Raw genomic sequence first — 24,797 nt, 5'->3', positions numbered from 1 at the left:
TTGGAAGTGCAATGAGATGAAGACTAATGTGAACAAAGCTCCCGGAGGAAGGCTTCAGCAGCCACTGCAGGCATCAGGTGTGCCGGTCTAATGGGCTAAAGAAGCCACAACCGGAGCTGACGTGTCTGTTTGGGGTGGGCAGCAGTTGTGTGCTCTTGCCTTTTCCTTCTTTGGGGAGTGCTTTTGTAAATGAGGGAAACTGAGGACTTTGGAAAACTGTTAGTAACCCCAAAAGGAGAATGACCAGTGAGAAAACATTTCAGGTGCATTATTTTTGAGTTTTTAAGGTTCCAAATTAACAGATGATGGGTCATGGAATTGTGAACATAAGAAAGAGAATGAAACTCTGGAAAGAATCAGTTGCTTTGAATGTGTAAAATGCCATGTGGGAAATCAGATGTATTGTTGTCATTGTTGTCACTCTTTGTGAGCTCCGATGCTTTGGTGATGTCTGTGAGCTGTCACTCTGTAGACTCCGATGCTGTTGGTGATGTCTGTGAGCTGTCACTCTGTAGACTCCGATGCTGTTGGTGATGTCTGTGAGCTGTCACTCTGTAGACTCCGATGCTGTTGGTGATGTCTGTGAGCTGTCACTCTGTAGACTCCGATGCTGTTGGTGATGTCTGTGAGCTGTCACTCTGTGAGCTCTGATGCTGTTAGTGATGTCTGTGATCTCACCTAGATGCTTGCAGATTATCTGCCTTAAAAATATGTTGTTGCTCCTTTCCAAGGTCAACTTTCCAGTGGCATGAGATTGCCTATCAGGCCTCCTCTTCTCTGCCTTGTATCACCATTGGAAAAGCTGATAATATGCTTTATATAAAAAGATTTCTGTTCAAACAGGCTTCATGGGGATTCCAAGTTCATTTCAGACCCCTAGTCTCTAAGTCAGTGGAATAGGGAGAATGTCAGAACAACCCTCACCTCAGTTCCAGAGAATAGCAGGGCATGTGCCCCCTCACCTACCTACCTCATCCATCATACCAGCAGGTGCTGGAGACACAGAAGGCTGGGATCTGCGTGAGCCTGCCTCTGCAAGTCACCTCTGCCGTCTTCTTGTGTGGTGTCTCACAGGTTTGTCTCAGGAGAAAGGGAGAGCCTGAGTGTGAGAGAAGTGCTTAGGGATCCCGAGTCCTCATCCAGTGTTCTGTGCCTTTGCATAATGAGACCATAGTCTTCTTGGCTAGGAGACGTACTAAAAGACTACCCTTCCTGAGAACTGAGTTTGCACACTCAAAAAGCTGATCATGGAAATAGAATCGAAGGGGCATGTGTGAGTATATAAATAAGAGACCTGGGCCTCGATATGAAATTTTGTTCTGCCATTTATTCACATGGCTGAAAAAGACTTCATCACTTCTATGCTAATGGCTCAGTTTCTGCCTTTCCTCTTCATCATGGAAAAGCCTAACACAGTGGCTGGCATGCTGTATTTCCTTGATGTATAAAATCTGAAATCAGGAAGGATAACTTGTTTTTCAGGATGTTGGACATAAATTATACTGAATTCTTCCGGGTCTGAGCAGTTCTCACTCTTTCTGCTGACTGAATGTGTTCCCTTTAGCAAGTGAGCTTTCTTGTTGGATAGCTTGGGAGGAGAAAAGAGAAGGGTAGTTGATGAGTTAGGAACAAAAGTAGACTGTCTCAGCCTGAGCTCTCTCTTCCATAACATTTCTCTAATTTAAAGTATCGAGGTCTTCTGCCCCACAGTCTTTAACTGTTAATAACTCCCTTGACCCATTGTGTTTACCCAGGAGGCAAGTCACTTGGATCTTTGAAAACCATTGTGCTGGCAGATCCACTAGGGCTGTGATATAAATGCTGAGACTGTGAATGAAGCTTCAGACAGACAAACTCACACCTTAGTGGAACAGATGTCATTCCAGTGACGTTTCCTGTAGCACACACAGAGCTTTTGCTCTAGCAGGACAGATGATTTTCAATGTCCTATAACATGGCTGTGCTTTGGTGGGGGAAATTTCTTTTGGAAACTTGTGGGTATATCTGGGGTGGGGTAACATTGTGCTAACTAACTAGAAAAGTCAGAAGAGTTGTGTTATTGTTACAAATAGACTTGCCTCTGATGCAATGAAACAGGTGCAGAAACTCCCTGTGGTTGTGAATCCATGTAGTAGTTTGAGAGTTAGTATTGATATTTAAGAAAATTATGATTATCACTAACTTCTATAGAGTCCAGAATGTTGTCTTGCAACTAATTAGGGCCTTTATTCACCTGCCATTCTCATGATCTTTATATTGTATCTCTTTTTTCACTGTATGGTGGACCATCAATTCAAGTGGGGGAAATTAAATCTTTTCTAGGAAAATCAAGACATTGAGGTAACTGAGAGGAGAAAATCAAGGAATAACAATATTTCTGTTTCAGGTAGAACTCTGCCTGGAGAGATTTGGCAGGTACAGACACATGCAAACTGTAGCCAAGCTATATACAAACATATTTTGCAACTGTCAAATGAGGATCAAAATAAAACGCTGCACAGCTGCAAGAGTCCCTTGATTCCAATGCATGCAATTTGTTATTTATGGCACTAACCATGGAATAACGTTTTACATTCTTAATTATTTTGCAGCCTGTATAAGAGAAACTGTAGCCATGCTACAATTTTTTAACAAGATAAGAAAATTGTGTAAATATTAATATAGTATCATTATAAATATGCTCTTAATATATAAAATAGTTATCATTTTAATTATATTATTACTTCATTAATGTTGTTCTCAGGCACTTAAGTGACCCTGTAGGGAGATGCCACACAGGATTTAAGAAATTATTATTGGTTATGGGCTATAGGACTTACAACTCCAACACTTAACTATTATGCCTATTATTGGTATTATGAATTAATTTAACACATTTGTTATATCTTATAAGTATAAATGTTGCCTATAGAATTCTCCTAGAACAGCCAGATTAAGCCTTGAGAAAAATCATCCCACAGGATCAGGCATAAAGGCATGCCTTTTCTCAGCTTGATACAGATCAATAGACAAAGCCATTTGCTAATCAATTACTAATTTCATAGGGAAAGTGGCATAAGCAAATAATCTTTCTGTGACAAGCAAATGTGACTATCTTCTGATGTACAAGCTTGGAGGAAGATAGGGGTCTGTGTGGTAAGGTTCCTGTATATTTTATTCATTTTTTATTTATTGTTATGTGAGTATTCCTAGTAAGTATGCCTAGTGTGCAAAGTTTTAAAATCCTGGAGTCATTGGTTATATGCCACATGCATTTTGTCAAACTGTAACCATCGGAAATTATTGCACAATTATCTTCCTTTTCTTTTCTTTCTTTTTAAAACATTTCTTTCTCTCTCTCTCTCTCTCTCTCTCTCTCTCTCTCTCTCTCTCTCTCTCTCGCTCTCTCTGTGTGTGTGTGTGTGTGTGTGTGTATGTGTGTATGTGTGCATATGTGTGCTTGAGCGCATGCGTGCACGCATAAACACAGACACAAACATTTGCCATGGTGCCTGTGTGGAAGTCAAGGGCCAAATTTTGGGAGTTCTCATTTCTACCATGTGGGTCCTGGGGATTGAACTTCTGTTGTCCAGCTAACACAGCAAATACCTTACCCTCAAGTTTTCTTCCAGCTCGTATACGTATCTTGGAGGCAGCTTCACAGGGTGCATTTGCTTTTCACTCTAGTGTCCACTTAAATAACTTGCTGATTATTAAAAGCCTAGTTTCTTTAAACTACCAGAGACAAAGAAAAGCTGTGGTGAGAACCCTGCTCAGGAAGTATGAGTGAAGGTGTCTCAAGGCATTGGGAAGAAGGGTGGGTTTGGGTCACTGAGGGAAGGTGAGTTTGGCTATAGCCAGTTCATTGTAGAGTCTGTGCACAACATCTTCTGGTTACTTCCTTATATGCTAGTGGCGTGTAGTTTGGCTTTTGGGCGGAGCTCACAGTCTGAGTTGGCTACCAACTGACTCTTTTTTTTTTTCCCCATTTGTACTGTGTAGAGAGATTGTGTTCCTAGCACCTACTCCCCAGAAAGGCAAACTTGTTGAACTGGCTGCTCCCTGAACAAAAATAATTACTTACATCTGATAAGATCCTGAAAAGGAAGCAAGAGGAATGAAAACAAGAATGCCTTGAGACATTTTCAAGCAGGCTCTGAGCACCCAGCCCAGCTCAGCTCAGCTCAGGGTTAGTGTCAGGGCCTTCTCCTTTGCTCCCACTGCTGTGTTCCTGTGCTCCTGGCCTGTGGTCTCAGAAGGGTGGAAGTTTTCTGACCTGCTTTGTCTTTGCTTGTTTGGTTCACTATCTACAAGAGGTAGACTTTGCTGGCTTCATAGAGTCCTTGCTGTGTACAAACTCACAGACACAAAATTTCCCCGTTCCCTCTTCCTCTTTCTGTCTCTTTTATTTATTTATTTATTTATTTATTTATTTATTTATTTATTTATTTATTTATTTATTTTTGAGATAGGACCTCTTTATGCAGTCCTGACTGTCCTGAAACTCAGTATTTAGAACAGGGCGGCCTCCAACTGAAAAGAACCTCCTGCCTTTCCTCTCTAGTGTTGGAAATTCCTGGTCAATTTCTCTCTCTTTTATGCAACTTTTCACCACCTGCTGTCCCCCTCACATAAGCTGGCCACACATTCATCTCCCTTCTGATTTGTTTAATTTTGATCTACACTATATTCATGGAATAATGAAAAGTGAAAAGATGTGAGAGGCTGGATCGGAACGATTTCTTTGTTTATGTTTTTTTTGGGCAGAGGGTCTGTGTGCCAATAAGTAGTACTTTGACCATTAGCACCAATACGAAACCTAGTGTGTAACCATAGGAGGGCTAGGATGGCTAACAGACGATTTCACATCACTTCGTCATCTACACTTCCGGTTTTGTTTTTATCAAATCATTAAAAAATGAGACCACCCAGGATTATTAGCAGGAAAATCCCCGTGGTTTGTTTCAGAATTTGTCATCAGAATTAAAGCAGTAGGCTTCCCTGACTCCGGAGGCACCACATCCCTGAGCAAGGGCAAAGGGTAGGTTGCGAGATACGTAGAAGAATGGGGATTGTTGCCTCTCTTCAGAAAGAAACAGGTCTGTAGATGCCACTTAGAAGATGTGTGGGCTACATGGAGTTGTTGAGGATGGTTAGACAAACAACCTGCTCAGTCATAGCAGCTGTACCTGTGAGCAGCAACACTAGGTCCACACAGTCTGGTGCTCCCGACAGTCAGCTGTGACGGGAGAAGGGCTCCCTGGGCCCCACCACTTACCGCTGATCTGTTGTCAATGAATAGATTTAGCAGAGTGGGAGGCAAAGCATCCAGTTGTGTATCTACCAATTGGTGATTCAGATAGCCTAGTTAAACCTGTGAGACACTAGAGCAACAACATCATCCAAACAAAGAAACAAACTAGTAAATAAAGGAAAGAAATTTGTAAGGAAGATTTGGTGCTGGCAGAGGAGGTAGGGAAATAAGTGTGTGTGTGTGTGTGTGTGTGTGTGTGTGTGTGTGTGTGTGTGTGGGTGTGGGTGTGGGTGTGGGTGTGGGTGTGTGGTGGGAGAGAACCAGAATGTATTATATACTTGTATGAAACTGTCAAAGAACAAACTATATTAATAATGAAAAGAATCTCCAACGGAAAACAAGAAACTAGTAAGGTAATCTATTTGGAAAATTGCCAGCTGAAGTGGGAAACATTTTTATACTATAACATTTATCTTTGTGAGTGCCTACATGCCACCGCATTAGTGTGGAAGATACCCTCTGGTGTCAGGCTTTGCCTTCCAGGCTCTGTTTGTTGTTTCTCTTGCAGTATGTACCAGGTTAGCTGGCCTGCAGGCTTCAGGGGCTCTCCTTTCTCTGCCTCTCATTTAGGAGTGCTGAGGTTTCAGATACAGGAGTTCCAGGGGTCCAAACTCAGGTCCTTAGGCTCTCACCTCTAGCATGTGACATACTAAATCAATTCCTCAGCTGTACATTTGAAACACATTTATGTATGTATAGATGCATTTCCTTTTTACTTTTGTCACTGTTATTTATAGACTATAGGGATACCTTCTATAGTCTATGACCCAATTAGAATGTGGGTTTATTTGACTTCATCTGGTGGATGTAGAGGAGGTCTACAGAAGCTTTGAGAGCTGAAGGATTAAATGTTTTTCCTTGATAAATACTGTTTACTTATTTGTTCTTGCAGGTGTTTAAGAATAGGCAAGCCAAAGCATGAATCATTTCTTTTGACATTTGTCAAATATTCATTCATTGTCCAAGTAAAGGTGGAATGCAATGTTATGTGTAAGAAAATGTGACATGAAGCTTAAGGGAATTTAACATGCTTCCAGGCTGTCGTGGGGATAGATATTCTACTAATGGTCAGGATGGTGCTGTGGGTCCCTACTTCAGCATAGTCACGGAAATCTAGGTTGCCTTAAAAGTAATTTCAGTAGCAATGAAATGAAGGGATCTAGGCTGGAAAGCTGTATAAGAGAGAAAGGAAAATGCTTCAGGAGAAAAAGAATATTCCTTCAGCCTGAATTCCAGACAAAAGAACAGAGAGAAGTAGGTGGCTTAGAAAGCGTACCACGTGCTTAGTATCTAGAGATTCATAGGTATATTTAAAATTTCTACATGTGATCTTTTTTCTCCCTAGAATAACACTCACAGTCCTTGGAAACAAAGCATCACTGTGGCTGTTCTCTGTGTACTCCCTGTGGACCTTGTAGAGGAGGCTGGCCCTGTGGTGATGGGAGAGAAGGGTCACCTAAGCCGGGTGCTGTTGGAGTGCAGTCTCAGTGACAAGCTGTGTGGTAAGAGCAGACACCACAACTGCCTGTGATCTGATGCTATAACAATAGACTGAGTTCTGGATGGTTCTAGAGGAGGAGAGTTTATTTCATTTCTAGCAGGGATCATTTTTGCAGTGGGGGCTATAAGCCAATCAGAGATCAGGATAGAAGAACTGAACCTCATTGGTCTAAGATGCAGGGTTGCCCTCCATGAGCCTCCATTGTAGTGAATGAAGGGATACCAGGAGCACCGAGACATGGTGGGTAGGGGAAATTTGCAGGCTTCTTATTTCTCTTTGTGTTTATGGCCTACACAGTTGTTGTTCGGGAGCAACAATATGAAGTAATCATTGTTCCGGCTCTCCTGGTTGGTGGCTTCCTCATCCTTCTTGCAATCATCCTATGGCTTTTTATTAGAGGACAGAGATCCCAAAGGCAGCGCCCTGGACTCCGGGGTAAGGCTCAAATCCTGTGGGTAGGCACAGACTCAGGGAAGATCAGTTTTAAGGAAACTGTAGGCCAAGGTTTCAGTAGACTCAATCCATAATCAGATCTTACAACTCATAAACCCAAGCCACTTGCATCTCGAACTCCCAATGATTTTCTCTATAACTGCCTCTAACTCTACATTGATTTAGTTCTGCTTTGACAATGCAAAATGATTCATAAATGCCTTGATTGGTCTTTGTTTGTATGGTTTAAGAGCCTCCAAGAGCTTGTGTTCTACAGAATGGAAAACACCAAGATCCTTTTCATGGCCTTGTATGATCTGGACTCTCTGACCTTCCCAACTCTCTCCAGCCATCCCACTTGGCTTCCATCTCTACTGCCTCCCTCGCTTCTCCTTAAACATCCTAACTGCACTCCTCTTCTCTTTGTGCCTTCATACATCTTGTTCAATATACTACAGTGTCATCCTGGTTTGCTCTGTAATTGCTTCTAGGCCCTTATTATACATCACCATATCTGAAAGGCCTTTTTTGACTACTATAGATAAAGTGGTATTTGTTTTGGCTGTTTTCTTCCATAATACTGCCTCATCCATTCTTAATGTCCTATGATTAGAAACTAATCTTAGGCAGATGTGAACTGTGCCTATCCTCAACTTACAGACAGTGTATGGTATATGGTGATACTTACTGAACAGACAAACTGATTAACAAATGATTAGAAAATTTAATAAAGAAACAGGTTTTAGCCAACTGGAAAGGTAGCCAAGAACGGGAGATACTCTCAGAAGACCTTTTGACTAAGAGTCATGGAAATATAGAAATATAGAATGATTTCACTTTTGAGGGAAATCTGAGGAAAGAAAAGTGACAGCTGATGGCTGAGTGTCTACCTATACTCCTCCTTCAAGTCTGAAAGTCATGTGGCTGAGTTAAGACAGTGACTACTACCTTTTGGTACCATGGTGTGGATTCCTTTTCAGAACTGTCCTGTCCCTGTGCTACATCCATGGGAGCAGTGAAGGTAATCCTAAGGATGATAAAAAAGAAACAGGACCACTTTCAAGGGCTTCATCTTTAGTTTTTCTACAAGTAATGGAATTCTTGTGATTATTGTAAAAGCTCAGTGTTGGTACTCATTCGCTGAGAAGTATTAGAAGATTTCCTGTGTTAGTCATTGAAAATTCTGACTGACTAGTTTGTCAAGTCTGCCTTTCTAGTGTCCCCAGGGCAGGAGACAGATGGTGAACATTGTCTCTTTGTTCTAGGTACTGCCTCTGTACCTGCATCTAGGGACGTAAACCAGGAGACAGCAGGTCAAGGAGAAAAGGTGCTCCTGCCACTTAAGGAGACCTCCTCTGTGGAGAGCTTTCTTCAAGCAGCCACACCTCTGTTGGCTAAGCTTCAAGTGCCCAGGGAACAACTCTCAGACATTCTGGGAAAGATCCACAGTGGCAGTTGTGGAACCCTCTATCATGCTATGATGACCACCAGAGGCGACCCTAAGCCAAAGAGTGTTGTCCTCAAGGTTTTAGAAGGTAAAGTATGAAGACCAACTCCTCTACGCTTTTTAACTTCTCTGCTCCAAGCCTGTACCTGTAAATAGTAACAGGAACTGCAAACATGAAGATATCTATCAGCAGATATGCTTATTGTGTATACGGGAAGCTTGATGCAGAATTGTTCTTCTTGGGTCTTTAGATCTCTACCTCACACTTGCCTACTGGCACCAGTAAAATAGACATTTTCATAGTAGATGGACTTGGTATAGGATTATGGGATATTTTTCTTTACTGTTTGATTTCTTTTTAAATTTATTTATTTATTTGTGTGTATGTATGTGTGTGTATGTGTGTTCATGGCATGTATGTGTGAGTACAAATGTGTGTACACAAGTGTGAGGTCAGAGGCTAACTTTCTGATGTTGGTTTTTTCCTTCCAGTTTGGGTTCCAGTGATTGAAAAGCCATCAGGCTTCCATGTCACCTGTCACTGGCTTTCACACTCTCTCTGGTTCTTATACCCCTCCTTGATACTGTATCTCTTTCCCTTCCTCCTCTTTCTCTCTGCATGCATAGAAAATAAAACAAGGAAGGGCTAACACAAACGAAAGTGTCCATCCAAAGGTCCAGACGGTGAGCACTGTCTTTTCAGGAAGTTGGAAATCTGTGCAGGTCTTGACTCTGCAGTATTTCTGTTAGAAAACTGCTGACTGAGTATCACTCTCCTCTACATGGTCTCCCTCCTGTCCCCTTTCTAGCTGCACTTCTTACATTTTTGGTCCCTCCCCTACACGGGGACTTGAACAACACCATCAGCACATGCCCTTTGCTCTCTGTCTCCTCCCCATCGGCTGCACTTGACCATTCACTGACCTGGTTCTGGTTCTTCTGTTTTTCATAGAACCAACTGGACTCCGGGAAGTCCAGGATTTCATAGGGAGAATCCAATTCTATCAGTACCTGGGGAAACACAAGAACCTGGTACAGCTGGAAGGATGCTGCACAGAAAGGCTGCCACTGTACGTGGTGCTGGAGGATGTGGTCCCCGGAGACCTGCTCAGCTTTCTCTGGACCTGTCGCAGGGTGAGCAGTAGGGAAGCTGCACTAGTAGGGGAAAGCTTTGGTTAGCTTTTCATACAGCAATTAACACACAGATGACAAAATAATGTAGACAACACGTGGGTGAAATGATGGCCACTTTTGGATAGTACTATAACAAGTGTGAAACAACTATCACATGGCTAGGGGCTATCGCTATGGCTTAGTTGGGTCAATGCTTGTCTAGCAACAGGCCGTGTTTGACCCCCACCACAGCATAAAACTCTCTGTGGTGGCATATACCTATAATTCTAGCAACAGGAAAGATCTTGAGTTCAAGGTCATTCTCACCTTTACATCCCTTCCGAAGCCACCCACAGCTACATGAGACCCAGACTAAAAACAATAAAATTCCGTGTCTGTTCTCTGCACAATTAGCCACTATTAAATACTTGACACATAGCAGGAGAAACATATAATGAACTTCTTGTTTTGGGTAAGTGTACACATTGTGAGTTGAAATATACACTTGTGGCTGGTCACTTTCTTGTTGGGAAATGAAAGTTTAACGATTGGTTATTGCCTCCCCTGCCTAACTTTAAGACTTTGACAAGTTTTTCTCTTTTTTTGTTATTATTTGAGACATGGTTTCTCTTCGTGACCTTGCCTGTCTTGGAGCTTGCTCTGTAGACCAGACTATGTAGACAGAAATTTTCCTGTCCTTGTCTCTTGAGTGCTAGGACTAAAAGCATGTGCCATCATGTGTAGCCTAGAAAAATAATTCTGAACCGTGTTTTATAAATAAATCATCAAAGACATTATGTATGTAAGTAAAACATAGCAGCAATGGTACTTAATAAGCAATCAAAATGGTAGGTGTTAAAAATGATAATGACATAATGATATACCACTCTCAATAATAATGGTTACTCTGCTGTTGCTGCTAAGTGTATTTTCCATTCTGTAAAAGCAACTGAGTGTGCCAGAGCTGACAAGGGAGAAACTCAGCTATAAGCATTTGTGTGTCAAATCTTACAAAAGAAATAGCTCAGAAGTTTCTAGATTCTAATGGACTTCCCTTTTAAAACAATTAACAAGGGAAGAACATAACAATTCGTTATCCAGTACCAAATGATCATGCCTGAAAACATACACATTCAAGTAACATATAGACTAAGCAGGCTGTATTTGTATTTGTATTTATATACATACACATATAACAACAATTAAAGAAAAAGAGGCTATGAATTTGAATGCCAGCAAAAGGAGAACTATACATGGGAAGGTTGTATTATAATCTCAGAAAGTAAAAAGTTATTAAAAACATAATAATAATAACATAACAACAACAATAATAATAATATCCTTAGTTCTCTAAATGTTCCTCCCTGAAGATCTGAAGAAATCAGTGCCCCTGGTTTCTCACTTGCATATGATCCAGCTCAAGATTAACTGAACCCTCAGACGTACTGATGATTGCACAACTGGAGTGTGTGGGAAAGGTGGCTGTTGAATGAAGTCTGTCACCCTGTGGTGTGAATAAGGAGACCCTGTCAGTTTAAACCTTTCACGAGATCCTCCATCTGCCAGCACTTCTGTGCGCTCACCAATAAGAAACTGTCCACTCTTCAGAGCCGCCCTCTTCTCTGTTGCAGACCGTTTGCATCTGCTTTCCATACCGCATGGAACCCCTCTCCGTGCAGTTTGCGTCCACAAACCCTTCACCTCCCCATCTTCCTCTAGCCTTCAGGCGGCCCTCGCCTTCCTCTTACCATCCCATGGTCTGCAAGATGCTGCACATTTCCTTTGTGGCACTTACCATATGTGGCCATTCATTTATGTGCACTTTCCTGACTCTAATTCTCATGTCTGGCATTCAGTAACTCTCGAAGGCAGGGGCTTCAGGCTCAGAGGAGAAACTAACTGCACATGATGAATTTTTCAACTTCTTTTTTGTTTGGGATTTGAGCTTTTTCTTTTTCACAAATTATATTTTCTTCACTTTTGAGCACCAAGATTTGAGCAGGCAAACTGGTGTATGTAGGCCTTTCCCATAGCTGTAGTAATCATGAGCTTGTCTGCACACACAGTCCCAGGGAAGCTGCTGTGTCGTTCAGCAGAGAGTGTTATCGCTGCTTAATTTTCTTGCCTGCTCCTCAACTGCTTTCTTTAGCATATCTGCAGTTCAGGGGACCTTGTTCCTCTGCATATCTGCACGGGCCTTTTATTTGTCTCTCAATGAAGTATTTTTTTTTTTCAGAAAGATGGCTCAGCAGCTAGGAGTGCCTCCTGCTCTTGCAGAGGACCAGAGTTCAGTTCCCAGCATCTACATGGGGGCTCAAAGTTAATTTAGACTCTAGTTCCAGGGATCAGATGACATTTTCTGGTCTCCAAGGACACAAAAAATGCATATGCTTTGTATACATACATGCAGACAAACATTCACACACATAAAAGAAACAAATACACCTTCTTCTTATTTTTTCACATTTCTCTCTGCTCTGTGTGTGTGGTGGGGGAGCACACAGAAGTCAGAGGACAACTTATGAGAGCCAATTCTGTATCTCCACCATGTGGACCCTGGGGTGGAATTCAGGTCATGAGGCTTGGTGACAAAGCACCCTCACCCTCTGGCCATCTAGCTCTCCAGCCCCATCTCTTTGAGTCTTAATTCCTGTATTTTATTATGTCCTTAGCTTTGATATGTGCACTTCAGAGTTTCTCTGCCACAATTTTAGAAACTATGTGTTAGTCACTGTTACATAATGTTTTTCTTTCCTTCCTCTCTTTAGGATGTGATGACCATGGATGGCCTGCCTTATGATCTCACAGAAAAACAAATATATCACATCGGAAAGCAGATCCTTCTGGCACTGGTAAGATCAGCATAAATGGGCACGGATAGTGGGATTTTCTTATCAGCCTAGCATTTATGCTGCGTTTCTCACACTGATAATTCTGAATGAGGCATATATTTAAAATAGTTAGATTGAAGATAGTTAGATGAAGCTAGGGCAGACTATTCACCAACAGTTTGTTTTTCAGCCCCCTAATTATGAAATTATCTAGGTAATACAGTGCAGTATAAAGCATTCTGGGCAGAAGACAGCCAATTTAGGGTTGATACAGGAAACTAGAAATATGTAAAAGTTTACTTAGCTTGAATTTCAAAAGTCAGGGTCAAGATTAATTTGTTATTTGGACCTGTATACATGTAAAAGAGGAAACAACGGAAGCAAGATGGAAGAGATATGAGGGAAGAAAGCAAATAAGCAGAAGGATGAAGGATACAGACTTATACCTGAAAAACAAGACAAACCAGCTCAGACTGTGTTTGGTGGGAGACTTGCTTTATGATAGATGTGATGTGATATGATATATATACATATATATACATATATATAATATGTATGTAATAAACCTGAAAAAAATAAGGAACAAGGGGAAGAGAAAGAAAAGAACAGGAAAGGCCAACTGTTCCGTTATTTTCAAATCAACTCAAAGAGGTTTAAAAAATTTAGAGTTTCAGAAAAAATACCTTTATCAAAATTACTCAGGAAGTTTAAATAACTATGTCTGTGAAATTATTTGGATATATTTCAAATGGATATTTTCTGTGAAAAAAATCTAGGCTCTGTGAAACTTTGTTGACTTTTGTACCACAATATGTGAAATGGATCAGGGTCTAAAGGGACTCTTTTTTGTGTGTAGTAGTCATAGTATGGGGAATTGAACTTGTGCCTTTTGCATAGCAAGAGCTGCATGCTTGGCTCACCAGGTATTTAAATGGAATTAGGTAAAATGGAGTAAAAACAAGGTGATGCAAGAAAAGAGAAGTAGTCTGGTTGGAACCCTCACTGGATGGGGAGCGAAGCCATCACACAGCAGTTATCTGTACTTCTTGGAGGGTGTAGTCTTAGTGTTGCTAAGTTGTGAGCTTCAGTTTACCTTGCCTCCTGAATCATAAGTGCAGAGCTGTCTATCCTACAGGGGTGTACTAATCAAACTGGTGTATCCATCAGGCACTTGCATCACCTGTCACCAGGCAAGGCTATGGTTTTTGTTGTTACCTTTAATGATTTTAAAGTTAGTACATTCTTCAGTTCTTCTCATTATAGGATGATTTTCTTATATATTCCTAAATTCTGCTCATCGTAATTAATTTCTTTGTTCTAAAAACTCCCAAGAGACAGAAAACTGCTAGGCACAGTCTCCTTCTTCATCAGTGACCGGAAACTTTCACTCTAATTCTCTAAATTTTCTTTTGCTGTCAGTGTTGGTAATCAGAGCCCTAGATCTCTGGCTTTTCAGTCACACACAGCTTGAGTGGTTTCTTGCCAGAGGAGGTGATCCAGCATACATTATCAGCCACTGTGATTGTCACCCGCTTTTCTAACCACACCGGAATCCTTTGATTCTCGGTACTACAAGTCACTACCTCTCTTTCTAGATGGTGGCTTAGTAAATCTGTGCTAGAAGTCTTAAAGCTTATTCTTGCAAGTTCTCAGAGAACTTTGATCTGGAACATGGCATAAGAACTACTAGTGGATTGGTAGAGTTTGTAGCACCTCCTGAGTTAAGAGACTGACTTGTGGTCACAATCACCTCATGAGTGTGTGTCTTCTTTTGGATTTGCCTTAATGACACTCCGTAACTTCATCTAGTTCAAAGGGCAGAATGAGATGACTTGAACCTTTGTAAACATTTATGACAGGGCATTCAGCTTTTCTGCAAGCTTTGCTCTCTGTACCAGAAGCGACCTGAGTACCATCTAAAGGGAAGTACAGTCAAGAGGGGCTAGGGTTGGCACAGCTCATGTGATTATGCCCTCAGAGTGCAGTGTTAGGATGGGTGTGTAGCATGGTTGCCGAGTGCTCACCTAGAACCCATGAAGCAGCAGGATCCATCCTTAGCACTGGAGTGAAATCCCGTGTTAGTGCCATTTGGGTCCTTCACTGAGTTTGGTAATCCTAAACATATGGTGTAAAGGTCTAATCGCCTATCCTGCTTTGGAAGTGATCTCATTGACTAATGAGAGTGTTTGGAGCAGAGAAGACCCTTGTCTTTTGAAGGCCACCCATGACTGTCTTATTTGTGAACTTTGACCTTAAGAAGGCTGATTACCTTTGATCATTTGCTGATAGGAATTCCTGGAGAATAAGAATCTGTTTCATGGGGATGTGGCTGCCAGGAACATCCTGATCCAAAGCGACCTGACTGTTAAACTCTGCCGACTGGGCCTGGCTTATGAAGTCCATACCCAAGGGGCCATCTCCTCTGCTCGCACCAACACTATCCCTCTCAAGTGGCTCGCTCCAGAACGGCTTCTTCTGAGACCTGCAAACATCAGAGGAGATGTGTATGTTCCTGGTCTTTCGTTTCTTCTCTTGGAGGTCTGGTGTTTCTCCCTGAACGTGACTGAGTTAGCAGTCAACTATGTCTGCAATGAGATCTCTACTTGGAATCAGACATACTCTCAAGAGAAAATGTTTGTCATCTGCTTTCATTCATTTTTTAATACTTTTTCCTGTAGTTCTTGTGAGTTAGATTAGCAGATTTATTAGGAAAGAAACAAGTGACAATCATACTCAAATCGATGTTGGACTACTTACTTTAGTAGACTTGTTTTAGCCCTTAGGTCATGGTTCCACTTAAGAGTCAGGAAATGATTTGAAATACAGTATTTATACATGGTTCAAGTCACTTTCTTATGTGTCTGAGTCTTCCTGCATGAGCTTATGTGCACCATGTATGTTCAAGAGCTCTTGGTAGCCAAAAGAGAGTCTCAGGTCCCCACAACTGGAGTTCTAGAAGGCCGTGAGCCAACACAGATGTGCTAGGAGTTGAACTCAGGTTCCCTGCAGGAGCAATTAGTGCTCTTCATCACTGAGACATCTCTCTACCCCCAAATAACTTCTTATGTGAAGACTTTTCCATGCATATTTATTTATCAAACTTTTGAAGGAGAAAAATCTACATTTTGTGATGGGTCTTGAACATGCAAATACAGTATGATCCTTATGCCTTAACCTTCCAACTGCAGGGGTTACACGTATATGCCATGAAGCCAAGATATAAGCTGCATTGCTTGTCTGAATAGCTGTAATGATGGCTAATGACTGAGTGTTGCTTCGAGATGGTTCTTAGTATAGTGAGAGACCTGAAAATATTTGGGAAACAACATGAGACTTTTATTGCTTCCTTCCTCATTTTTTTTTGAGTCTGTCTCTGCCTCCCAAGTGCTGGGATTAAAGGCATGCACCACCACTGCCTGAGCCCCCATCTGTCTCAGTCTCATTTTTTACTATTGACTCATCTATACAATTTTGTAACAGGTTCAGTCTTTTGTAACACTTAAGTCTGTAAAATTTACTTGAAGTGGGGGTGGAGTTGAGACAGGCTCTTTCTATATATCCCTGGCTATCCTGGAACTTGTTTTGTGGGAAAGGCTGAGTTTGAGCTCACAGCAATCTGACTGCCTCTACATCCCATGTGCTGCAATTAAAGCCATGCACCACCACACCTGCCTCATTTTTGTTTTGTTTTAAAGACTGTCCTTAAACTAGTAACCTTCCCTCATCAGCCTCTCAGTTGTTGGGACTACAGGTATGTAATACTATTACAGCACATTTTTTAAAGCAGCATACTCTTATGTACTTATTTTTAAAGATAAATCTTATGCAAATATTTAAGTAACATCTATAGCATTTAGATGATCCCTTAACTGTAATTGCATATACACAATTAAAATTGATCTTTGGAAATCACATATATCTGCTGTTTGAAGAGGCACAAAATTTGAGGCAGAATTCCTTCCTTGGTGTCCCTACCACAGAGGACAGTGGGAATGTAAACATCAGGGCAATGAGTCAGTTGGGATGCTTCCACTGATGTATCTGCTTTTCAACAGACTGTGAGAAATTTTACTTATAAAATGTCACTCATTTAGTGATGGTATTAATAGAGATGTATGTATTTCTGTAGTCATATTGATTAGCCAAATTCCCTGTTCTAATGTCTAAAGTTTACTATTACTTTTTCTAGGTTTGAGTAAATAGATCCACTGAGAAAGTGATAGTTAAATGAGGAATCCCTCTTTGCTTTGTGTCGAGTAAAGGCTAGAGTTTGAGCACAGAGGGTAGGAAAAACTGAAAAAGAAAAAGAGGGACATTCTGTTTCCATGAGTGGATTTGTGATTGCACACTCAGATGCTAATAACAACAGCAAATGTGTGTTATGAAGAAGGGACACAGACTTGGTCCTCAAAGAGATTCTGAGGGGCACGGGCAGGAATGTAACAAACGCTGTCACTTTGCCTCTTTTTAAAACACTTCAGCTCTCCTTGACACCTTCATTTCCTTGCTGATGTTAAAGTAAGCGTTCTTTAGTAAAGATAAAGGTAGAAATTAAGTGGATGATTTTGTTTCTTTTACAGCTGGTCCTTTGGGATCCTGCTTTATGAGATGGTGACTCTAGGTAAGGATGGCTTCCAGGAAAGTTTGCTTATTTGGAGGGTGGATGTTATAGCCTTTGAGGACATGTTTTCAGGCCAGGCCAGATTGCAGTTGGTTGGCTCTTTCTTCCAAAGTCTACTAAAATGATGATTCCTTTTCTTCTCTCTCCCTCTCCTAGACCATCTTTAACTTTCTTTAGCTCTCCTCTTTTCCCCTTTCTTTCCCCCAAACCATACCAACTCCATAGAATGTTCTCAAACCAAAGGATAACTCACATAGCCATCTTATATAAACATAAGTATGTTTTCTTCAAGTTCATTAATCCATGAAATTTAGAAACGGTAGCTCCTTCTGTGCCATGAAAAGTGGAAGGCAGTTTTTATTTCCTGATTTGCTATGCTTTATTACTTTTCTTAAAACTTGGAAATTCCTAATATTACCTTCCTTCTCCAAAACAGCTTTTCTGAAATCCACTGCATTCTTACACAATCAGCAGGAAGCAACTATACTATATACCAGATTTCCCAGTGATTATGGTTTAAAGGCCAAGGTCGATGGACATTGGAGCTATTTTCACTTATATTTAGAAGGTCTCTTGTTGCTCCCATGTTTTTCATATTGACAGGGGCACCACCATATCCTGAAGTCCCTCCCACTAGCATTCTACAGCATCTTCAGAGAGGGAAAATCATGAAGAGACCCAGCAGCTGCTCTCATGCCATGTAAGTGGCTCTCTAAGACTTGAGTTTCTGTAATTCTAAATCATGCTTTGGTCCCTATTAACTAAGCTCTTTTCACTGTGCCTCAGATGATGGTTACTTGTCCTTATTTGCCAATGCACAGCCTTAAATGAAGCATGAGGCAAAACAAAAACAGTTCTGCTCAGCAACTGTATCAGTCACTTTTCTAACTGTTGTGACAAGATACCCAACAGAAACTGTTCTAGGGGAGAAAGGTTGACCTTGTCTCACAGTTCCATTATGGTGGGGAAGGCAGAGCAGAGGTACTCAGTCTGTGGCTATGAGAGCATGGAGACAGCTTGTTCACAAGCTTGTTGTGAACAGGCAGGCAGTGAAAAAGGCTGGAATTGAGATGGTTATAACCTTCAAAGGTTTACCCTAGTGCCACAAGCTGTGGATTAAAGCACTTAAAACACGGGTCACTGTGGGGGACACTTCAGGCTCATGTCATAAATACATCATATATGTGTACTTATATATGTATAGGTGTGTGTGTGTGTGTGTGTGTGATAGAAACATCCTCAATAACCCAGTCACAAGAAGACAAGCACGGTATGTACTCACTTATATATGTATTTTAGACATAGATCAGGGAGTGCCACATACAATCCCACTGTCAAAGAGTCTGGGAAACAGAACCTTTATCCAGTGACTGACAGAAGCAGAGGTAGACATCCACAGCTAAACACTGAACTGAACGCCTGGAATCCAGTGACAGAGAGGGAGAACTGTTGAGCAAAGGGGTCAAGACTGGGCTGGTTTAACCCAGAGAAACAGCTGACCTGAACAAGGGGGAACTCTTGAACTCCAGACTGATGGCCAGGAATCCAGCATGGGACTGATGCAGACCCCCTGAATGTGGGTGTCAGTGAGGAGGCCTAGGCAATCAATGGGTCCTTGGGTAGTAGATCAGTATTTATCCCTGGCACACAAATCCACAATGAGGGATGCTCTCTCAGCCTGGACTCTTGGCGGAGGCCCTAAACCCTGCCCTGAATGAAATGACAGACTCTGGAGATCCCCCATGGAGGGTCTCACCCTCCCTGGAGAATGGAGTGGAGATTGGGTGGGGGACTGAGGGGTCTGGTGAGGAGGAAAGAGGAGGAGGAGAGGGTGAGGGAGCAGGGATTGACATGTGAAACAAGCTTGTTTCTAATTTAAATAAAAATCCTCCCAAAGAAAAGAAGCATCCTCAAATACAATTTTGAGGTAACCACTGAGGATTTTTTTTTTGGTTTTCTTGAGACAGATTTCTCTGTATTGTTTTGGAGCCTGTCCTGGAACTCACTCAATAGACAAGGCTGGCCTTGAACTCAGAGATCTACCTGTCTCTGCCTCCCAAGTGCTGGGATTAAAGGCATGTGCCACCAACGCTTTTGCTTTCACAAGAAGCATTCAGACAAAGTTCCTGGCCTTAAAGACCCTAATACTCTGATGGGTGGGCTTTTAATCATCTCAAGTTTAACTATCTTTTCCACCATGTAGTGCAATAAGGTAACAGATAACTTCCTCTCATCCCTGTTATCATATTGCACTGCATGGTGGAAAAGGCAGAGCTCTTCTGTCACTTTGTAGTCTGAAAAGTCCCCAGCATTCTATTGTAAAAAGAAATGCTGAAAGGATGCTGACTCAATATTAAGGAATGCTAGAGTACCAGTTTCTAGAAATACAATGGGAGACAGGACAGAAAGATCAAACAGCTAAGGCTTTTATTTTGTTGTTGAAAAGGAATTATGTTCCTTTCACATTTGTTTCCATCTCAGGTACAGCATCATGAAATGCTGTTGGCACTGGAGCGAGAACAGTCGTCCTTTACCTGGAGAGCTGCGCTTGCGCCTGGAAGCTGCCTCTAGATCTGCGAATGATAAGGCTGTGTTGCAAGTGCCAGAGTTAGTGGTGCCTGAACTATATGCAGACGTGGCTGGCATCAGTGCAGAGAACTTTTTCTACAACTACAGTGTCCTTTAAAGATGCCCTCAGACAAGTGACTATATGTGCTTGGAATAAGCTCTTTCAAGAACAAAGGGAAGGAACTTTCTATGTGCCACACAGGGAGAAAAAGGAAGGACATCAACCCCACATTTTTCCCTATACATTTTCCTAGAAATATGAAATGCTGCTGGATGAGGCTCTACCTCTACACACCATGTACTCGAACTAAGACTCACCACCAATCAGGCTGCTTCCCAGTCCCGAGGGCCTGGGTACAAGTGGTGGTGGACAGGTCATCCTAAAGGAGATTTTTAAAATCTGCAATGATTGCTGGGGGATAGAGCAAAAGGGCTGGCCCCACCCATCTCAGGTTGGTTTACTACTAAAAAGTTTTTTTTAAAAAATCTAATCTATTACAGAGTATAAGTAAATCAGATGGTATGAATATGAATGAATAGGAACCCAACATAGGAATTCTTGAGAAAGAAAGTTCAAGATTCTTTTTCCTAAGAAATATAAGGTAAATCAAGATCTCCTTCAAGAAGAGATTTTGTCTCTTCTACATTGAGGGGATATATACAAATTGTTCAGTCCTGGCCCCTTCATGAAGAATTGGAGAACTAAAAGAAAAAATACTGAGTTTTTTCTTGACTATAGATTGAACATTTTATTGAATTCTGAGACAGGTGGACCCTGTCTGAAACTATGTTTAATTAGAAGCAGGAGTAATTTCATGGTTAAGAATGTTGTTCATCACATTTGCTTGATAGTCCTGCTAGAGTAAGTCTAAAGAACCAAAGGTGGAAGTGTGTGTGTGTGTGTGTGTGTGTGTGTGTGTGTGTGTTAGGAAACATGGAAAACCAAGGAACAAGACTTAGTTAGTAACCCAGGTTGTCACTAGGAGGTGCCAAAGAAGAGTAATCTGATACAGATGAGTGGTAGCTTCTAATTTTCAACCATCCACTGAAACACTGTGAAACAACTCATTAAATTAGTATTTATTGACGAGAAGTAGATTTTTCTTATATAGTTACTGCAATATCTACTATAGGGAGTAGAAAATAAAACAAATTTGAATTAATTTTAACAGGAAAATTAAAGAATCTATATTGTCCAAAAAGAGTTTCTTTATGTATAAAATGAGAAGACTTTCTATCTCACAGGGTTGTGTGAGGGTCATTGAGAATATATATTTGTATAATATGTCCTCAATAAATACTAGTTTCTTTTCCCCCATAATTCAGAATTCTTTTCTTTCTTTTTAAAAACATAATACCTACTGTGGCTAAGAGAAGAGTCCTGGACTGTGATAGTACAGGGCAGAACATCTGTAAAAGATGATGGTATGATATAAGCACCACATCATTAAATTGTTACCATGCTTTGTTTGTTTTCCAATATGGAGAACTGAACCCGGGGCCCACACACAGGGAAGTGACCTACACTGTTACTGAGCCATCATGTTTGTATGAGGTTTTGGCTGATGATAGTAGTCTCCTATGCTTTCAAAATACTGTAAAGTAACAGTGAGGGCAACTCTGTTTAAATGCTGATGTGTGACCTTCCAAGAATACCCTAATATCTTTAGAAGAATGAGGAGAGCTATAATAGAAAAGATGACTGGCAGCTGAAAACTGACAAAACTGAATCAACTGAAATCTTAATGTAGTCATAATGACTCAGCTAAATAATACCACAGTGAGTAGTCAAGATTTAGATGGCTGGAGAAAGAGGATGAGATTCAATTGTTGCCTCCCAGCTGTTAATTTGAGCCACCGTACAAAATATTTCCTTATTTGAATATTTAAAAATGTTGAGTGTCAAAGCTTGCTGTGCCAGACAGTGGGAAATGTGTTGGGTAAGAAAAGTGGGAGCTTTGCATATAGTCAGGCAGGATGTATTTATGTGTGGGCATCTAACTAAAAACTTACCTTAAATGTTATGAATGCAACCCATGTGATAGTAGGAGAGAATGCAGAGTGAAGAGCTCTCTGATTACATGGCATTTAAACTGAGACCCTAGGGAGGGCTCAGGGAGTCAAAGGAACAGTAAAGCAAATTCTCCAGGAGTGGGATTTGTATGACAACTTTGTGGTAAGAAGAAGTAGTGTGGGGCTGAGGAGATGGTTTAGTGGATAAAGTGCTTGCCATGAAAGTTTGAAGAGTGGAATTCGGATCCCCAGAGCCTTACCATGTAAAAAGTCAGATGTGGCAGCACCCATCTCTAAACCAGCATGCCGCTGACAAGCCCAAAGTGAAGACAGGACTCCCCAGAATGTTGCAGGCCAGTTACACCTTATACTAGTAGAATGTGGCTGTTTGAATTTAAGTTAAAAGTTATGCTGTGTGTTTAAATAAATATGATACTGTTGTATCTGTATGTCTTCTTTGTCCCACCAGCCAGCTTCCAAATAATTTCATAGAGACTTATTACTAATTATGAAAGCTTGGTCTTAACTTAGGCTTGTTTTTAACTATCTCTTATACCTGAAACTATTTTTATTTAGCCATGTTATGTCACATACCTCTCATCCTGTACCTTTTGTGTCTCCTGGCATCTCTTTTGCATGCCTAACTTCATCACCAATTTCTCTCTTTGCCTGCAAGTCTTGCCTAGTATCCCTGCCTAGCTATTGGCTGTTTAGCTTTTTATTAAACCCACAGGACATACAGTGTAATCAAATATCCAGCAACAGCTTGCCTCCCAGCTGTTCCAGACCTAATATGCAATTAAGTCTATCATAACATGGTAATCAATTATCCTGCCTGATAACCAGCGGTATAAAGGTGTTTGGTGTTTCAACATGATGGGGATTTATTTGAGAAGCATTAATAACTAGTGGAAAAAGACATGGCTAAAATCCATAGGGAAATCTAAGATTGAATAAAAGACAAAGGATGGATATGGGCAGAAATACATCACTACATTTTGGTTTTTCTTTCTTAAAATGCTAGTAAGGTATATTAGACCGCACACTACTATTGCTACGCAGATTCATTTTACCAAAGGAGAATGCTCTGACATTTAAGTCTATAAATACATAAAACGAATAAAAACCACTGATATTCATTAGAAATGAAAATACAAGCTTATTACCTGTAGTGTTAATCATGATACAGTTGGAGAGTGTTTCTGAAAATTGAAAGAGGGAATGATTTGATCACTTTCAATGGACTTAAAAGATGTAGATGGGCAGAGGAGACATAAAAAGAGTTCAAAAGAAGAGAATTCTATAAGCATAAACAAAGCCCAACAGAGCATTTATGACATTAGCAGCTCTAAAGAAGAACCACACTCCCCAAAAGGCAGGTGTGTGGAACACACTAGTTATTACCAATACTTGGTCAGGAGTTTAAGGCCAGAATAGGTTACATAAGTGAGTTTAAGGCCATTTAAGTCAAAGTACCTAAGACCCTGACTCAATAAAAACAAAACAAAACACAACACAACCAGAAATCAAAGAACCACATGATTGAAAAAACACTTGAGTGGAAAATAATAATAAACAGATATTGTACATTAAACCACCAAACCTCAGTTTCCATTGCAGTTGGGAATGTTTGTTTCCTAATTCAAAATAATTTCACAAGTTTTTGTGAAGCTAATCACAGTGTTGGCAAAGGCAGAAACAGTCCTTTAGTTTCATGTAAGTGATAAAAACATTTATTTTCACAAGTAAATGGTGACAATGTGATTACACCCTAATCTGGAACCTACAGTAACTGAGAAAGGAAAATGTTCACAGCATATTTTCACTGCTTCCAGTCTGATTAAGGATATCTGAAAGTAGTTGTTTGCTTTTGTTTTTCTGAGGCAGGGTTTCTTTGTGTAGCCCTGGCTGTCATGGAACTTGCTTTGTAGAACAGGCAGACCTGGAACTCACAAAGATCTGCCTGCCTCTGCCTCCCGAGTTCTGGGATTAAAGGTGTGTGCAACCAACGCCCGGCCGATCCGTTACTTCTTATACTGATCACAGTGCAAAGGTCCTATCTTGGTACTACCATGACTTACAATGTGAAAAGTCAGGTAAATTCAGTTTTCTAGTTTATCTTAAAAACACACAGCATTCTATAGGACCTAAGGCCACTGAAGGAGGGTTTCTGTAGAATTCAGTGGAAAGGATTATAACTGATATTTTCACAGATGCTTTGAGAAACACTGTGCTTATGTTTCTGTGAATTATTTTTGTAAGAATTCTGGCCCTTCTAGGATTTAAAACTGAAAGTTTCTCAAACTAGAAAACTCCTCAAACCTGGGTGAGGTTTAGTGAGTCATCCTAGTTGTATGGTTGTAAGGTGTGGTGATTTATGCTTTTTAAGTATTTCCATAAACAGCATCCTACCACCCTACTATGAGAGTGAGTGCATTTTATAACAACTACACGGCTATTAAGATGACCAAAGAGGCTGGGCAGTGTGGGTCATACCTTTAGTCCCAGCATTTCGGAGACAGAGGCAGGTGGATCTCTGTGAGTTTGAGGCCAGCCTGATATGTCTATAAAGTGAGTTCCAGGACAAACAGTGCTACACAAAGAAACTCTGTCTTGGAAAAACAAAACAAAATGACCAAAGAAAATCTTCCCCAACTCATCTTGAAAGTTACCCCACTTTCTTGAACCCTACATTCTAGTTATTTATTGATTTCAAGTATAGAAACTGTGTCTGTTGGCTTTCTCCACACCACTTTACCTAACTTGGTCATCCTTGCCTGAAACACTTGTCTGTACTGAAGGACAGTCACAGAATTTGCTCATCAAAAAGCCAATTTAAATAACACACCCTTTATAAGTCTTCTTCAATACTCCACTTTTTAATAAATTTCTGGTTCCGCCTACAATAAAACCACTTGCTTTTTTTTTGGTACAGGATGCTTTATTGCATATATACTATATGTAATACTAATTGCTTC

At 40.8% G+C, this 24,797-nt stretch overlaps 1 protein-coding gene and 1 long non-coding RNA gene across 3 annotated transcripts in view; one reads left to right on the top strand and one right to left on the bottom strand.

Moving 5' to 3' along the window:
• Positions 1 to 22,262, top strand: part of Styk1 (serine/threonine/tyrosine kinase 1) — a 45,755-nt gene extending 23,493 nt beyond the window's left edge. For both annotated transcript variants that reach the window (XM_005072859.4, XM_040743739.1), the window contains exons 3-11: positions 6,639 to 6,795; positions 7,092 to 7,229; positions 8,492 to 8,761; positions 9,626 to 9,807; positions 12,555 to 12,638; positions 14,907 to 15,121; positions 17,198 to 17,238; positions 17,842 to 17,938; positions 19,720 to 22,262. In XM_005072859.4, coding sequence (XP_005072916.1) covers positions 6,732 to 6,795; positions 7,092 to 7,229; positions 8,492 to 8,761; positions 9,626 to 9,807; positions 12,555 to 12,638; positions 14,907 to 15,121; positions 17,198 to 17,238; positions 17,842 to 17,938; positions 19,720 to 19,924 — 1,296 coding nt within the window. In that variant the 5' untranslated portion in view covers positions 6,639 to 6,731 and the 3' untranslated portion in view covers positions 19,925 to 22,262. The remainder of the gene's footprint in view (positions 1 to 6,638; positions 6,796 to 7,091; positions 7,230 to 8,491; positions 8,762 to 9,625; positions 9,808 to 12,554; positions 12,639 to 14,906; positions 15,122 to 17,197; positions 17,239 to 17,841; positions 17,939 to 19,719) is intronic.
• LOC121139755 lies at positions 7,161 to 9,760 on the bottom strand. Its single transcript, XR_005876669.1, has 3 exons — positions 9,598 to 9,760; positions 8,175 to 8,253; positions 7,161 to 7,243 (listed from the first exon to the last, which is right to left on the bottom strand). It is a non-coding gene; the product is annotated as an uncharacterized LOC121139755 (long non-coding RNA).
• Positions 22,263 to 24,797: the final 2,535 nt, after the last annotated feature.

This window comes from Mesocricetus auratus, unplaced genomic scaffold, assembly GCF_017639785.1.
Source record: "Mesocricetus auratus isolate SY011 unplaced genomic scaffold, BCM_Maur_2.0 Super-Scaffold_100001, whole genome shotgun sequence".
Taxonomy (NCBI): Eukaryota; Metazoa; Chordata; class Mammalia; order Rodentia; family Cricetidae; genus Mesocricetus; species Mesocricetus auratus.
This window is presented reverse-complemented; position numbering and strand designations above follow the sequence as displayed.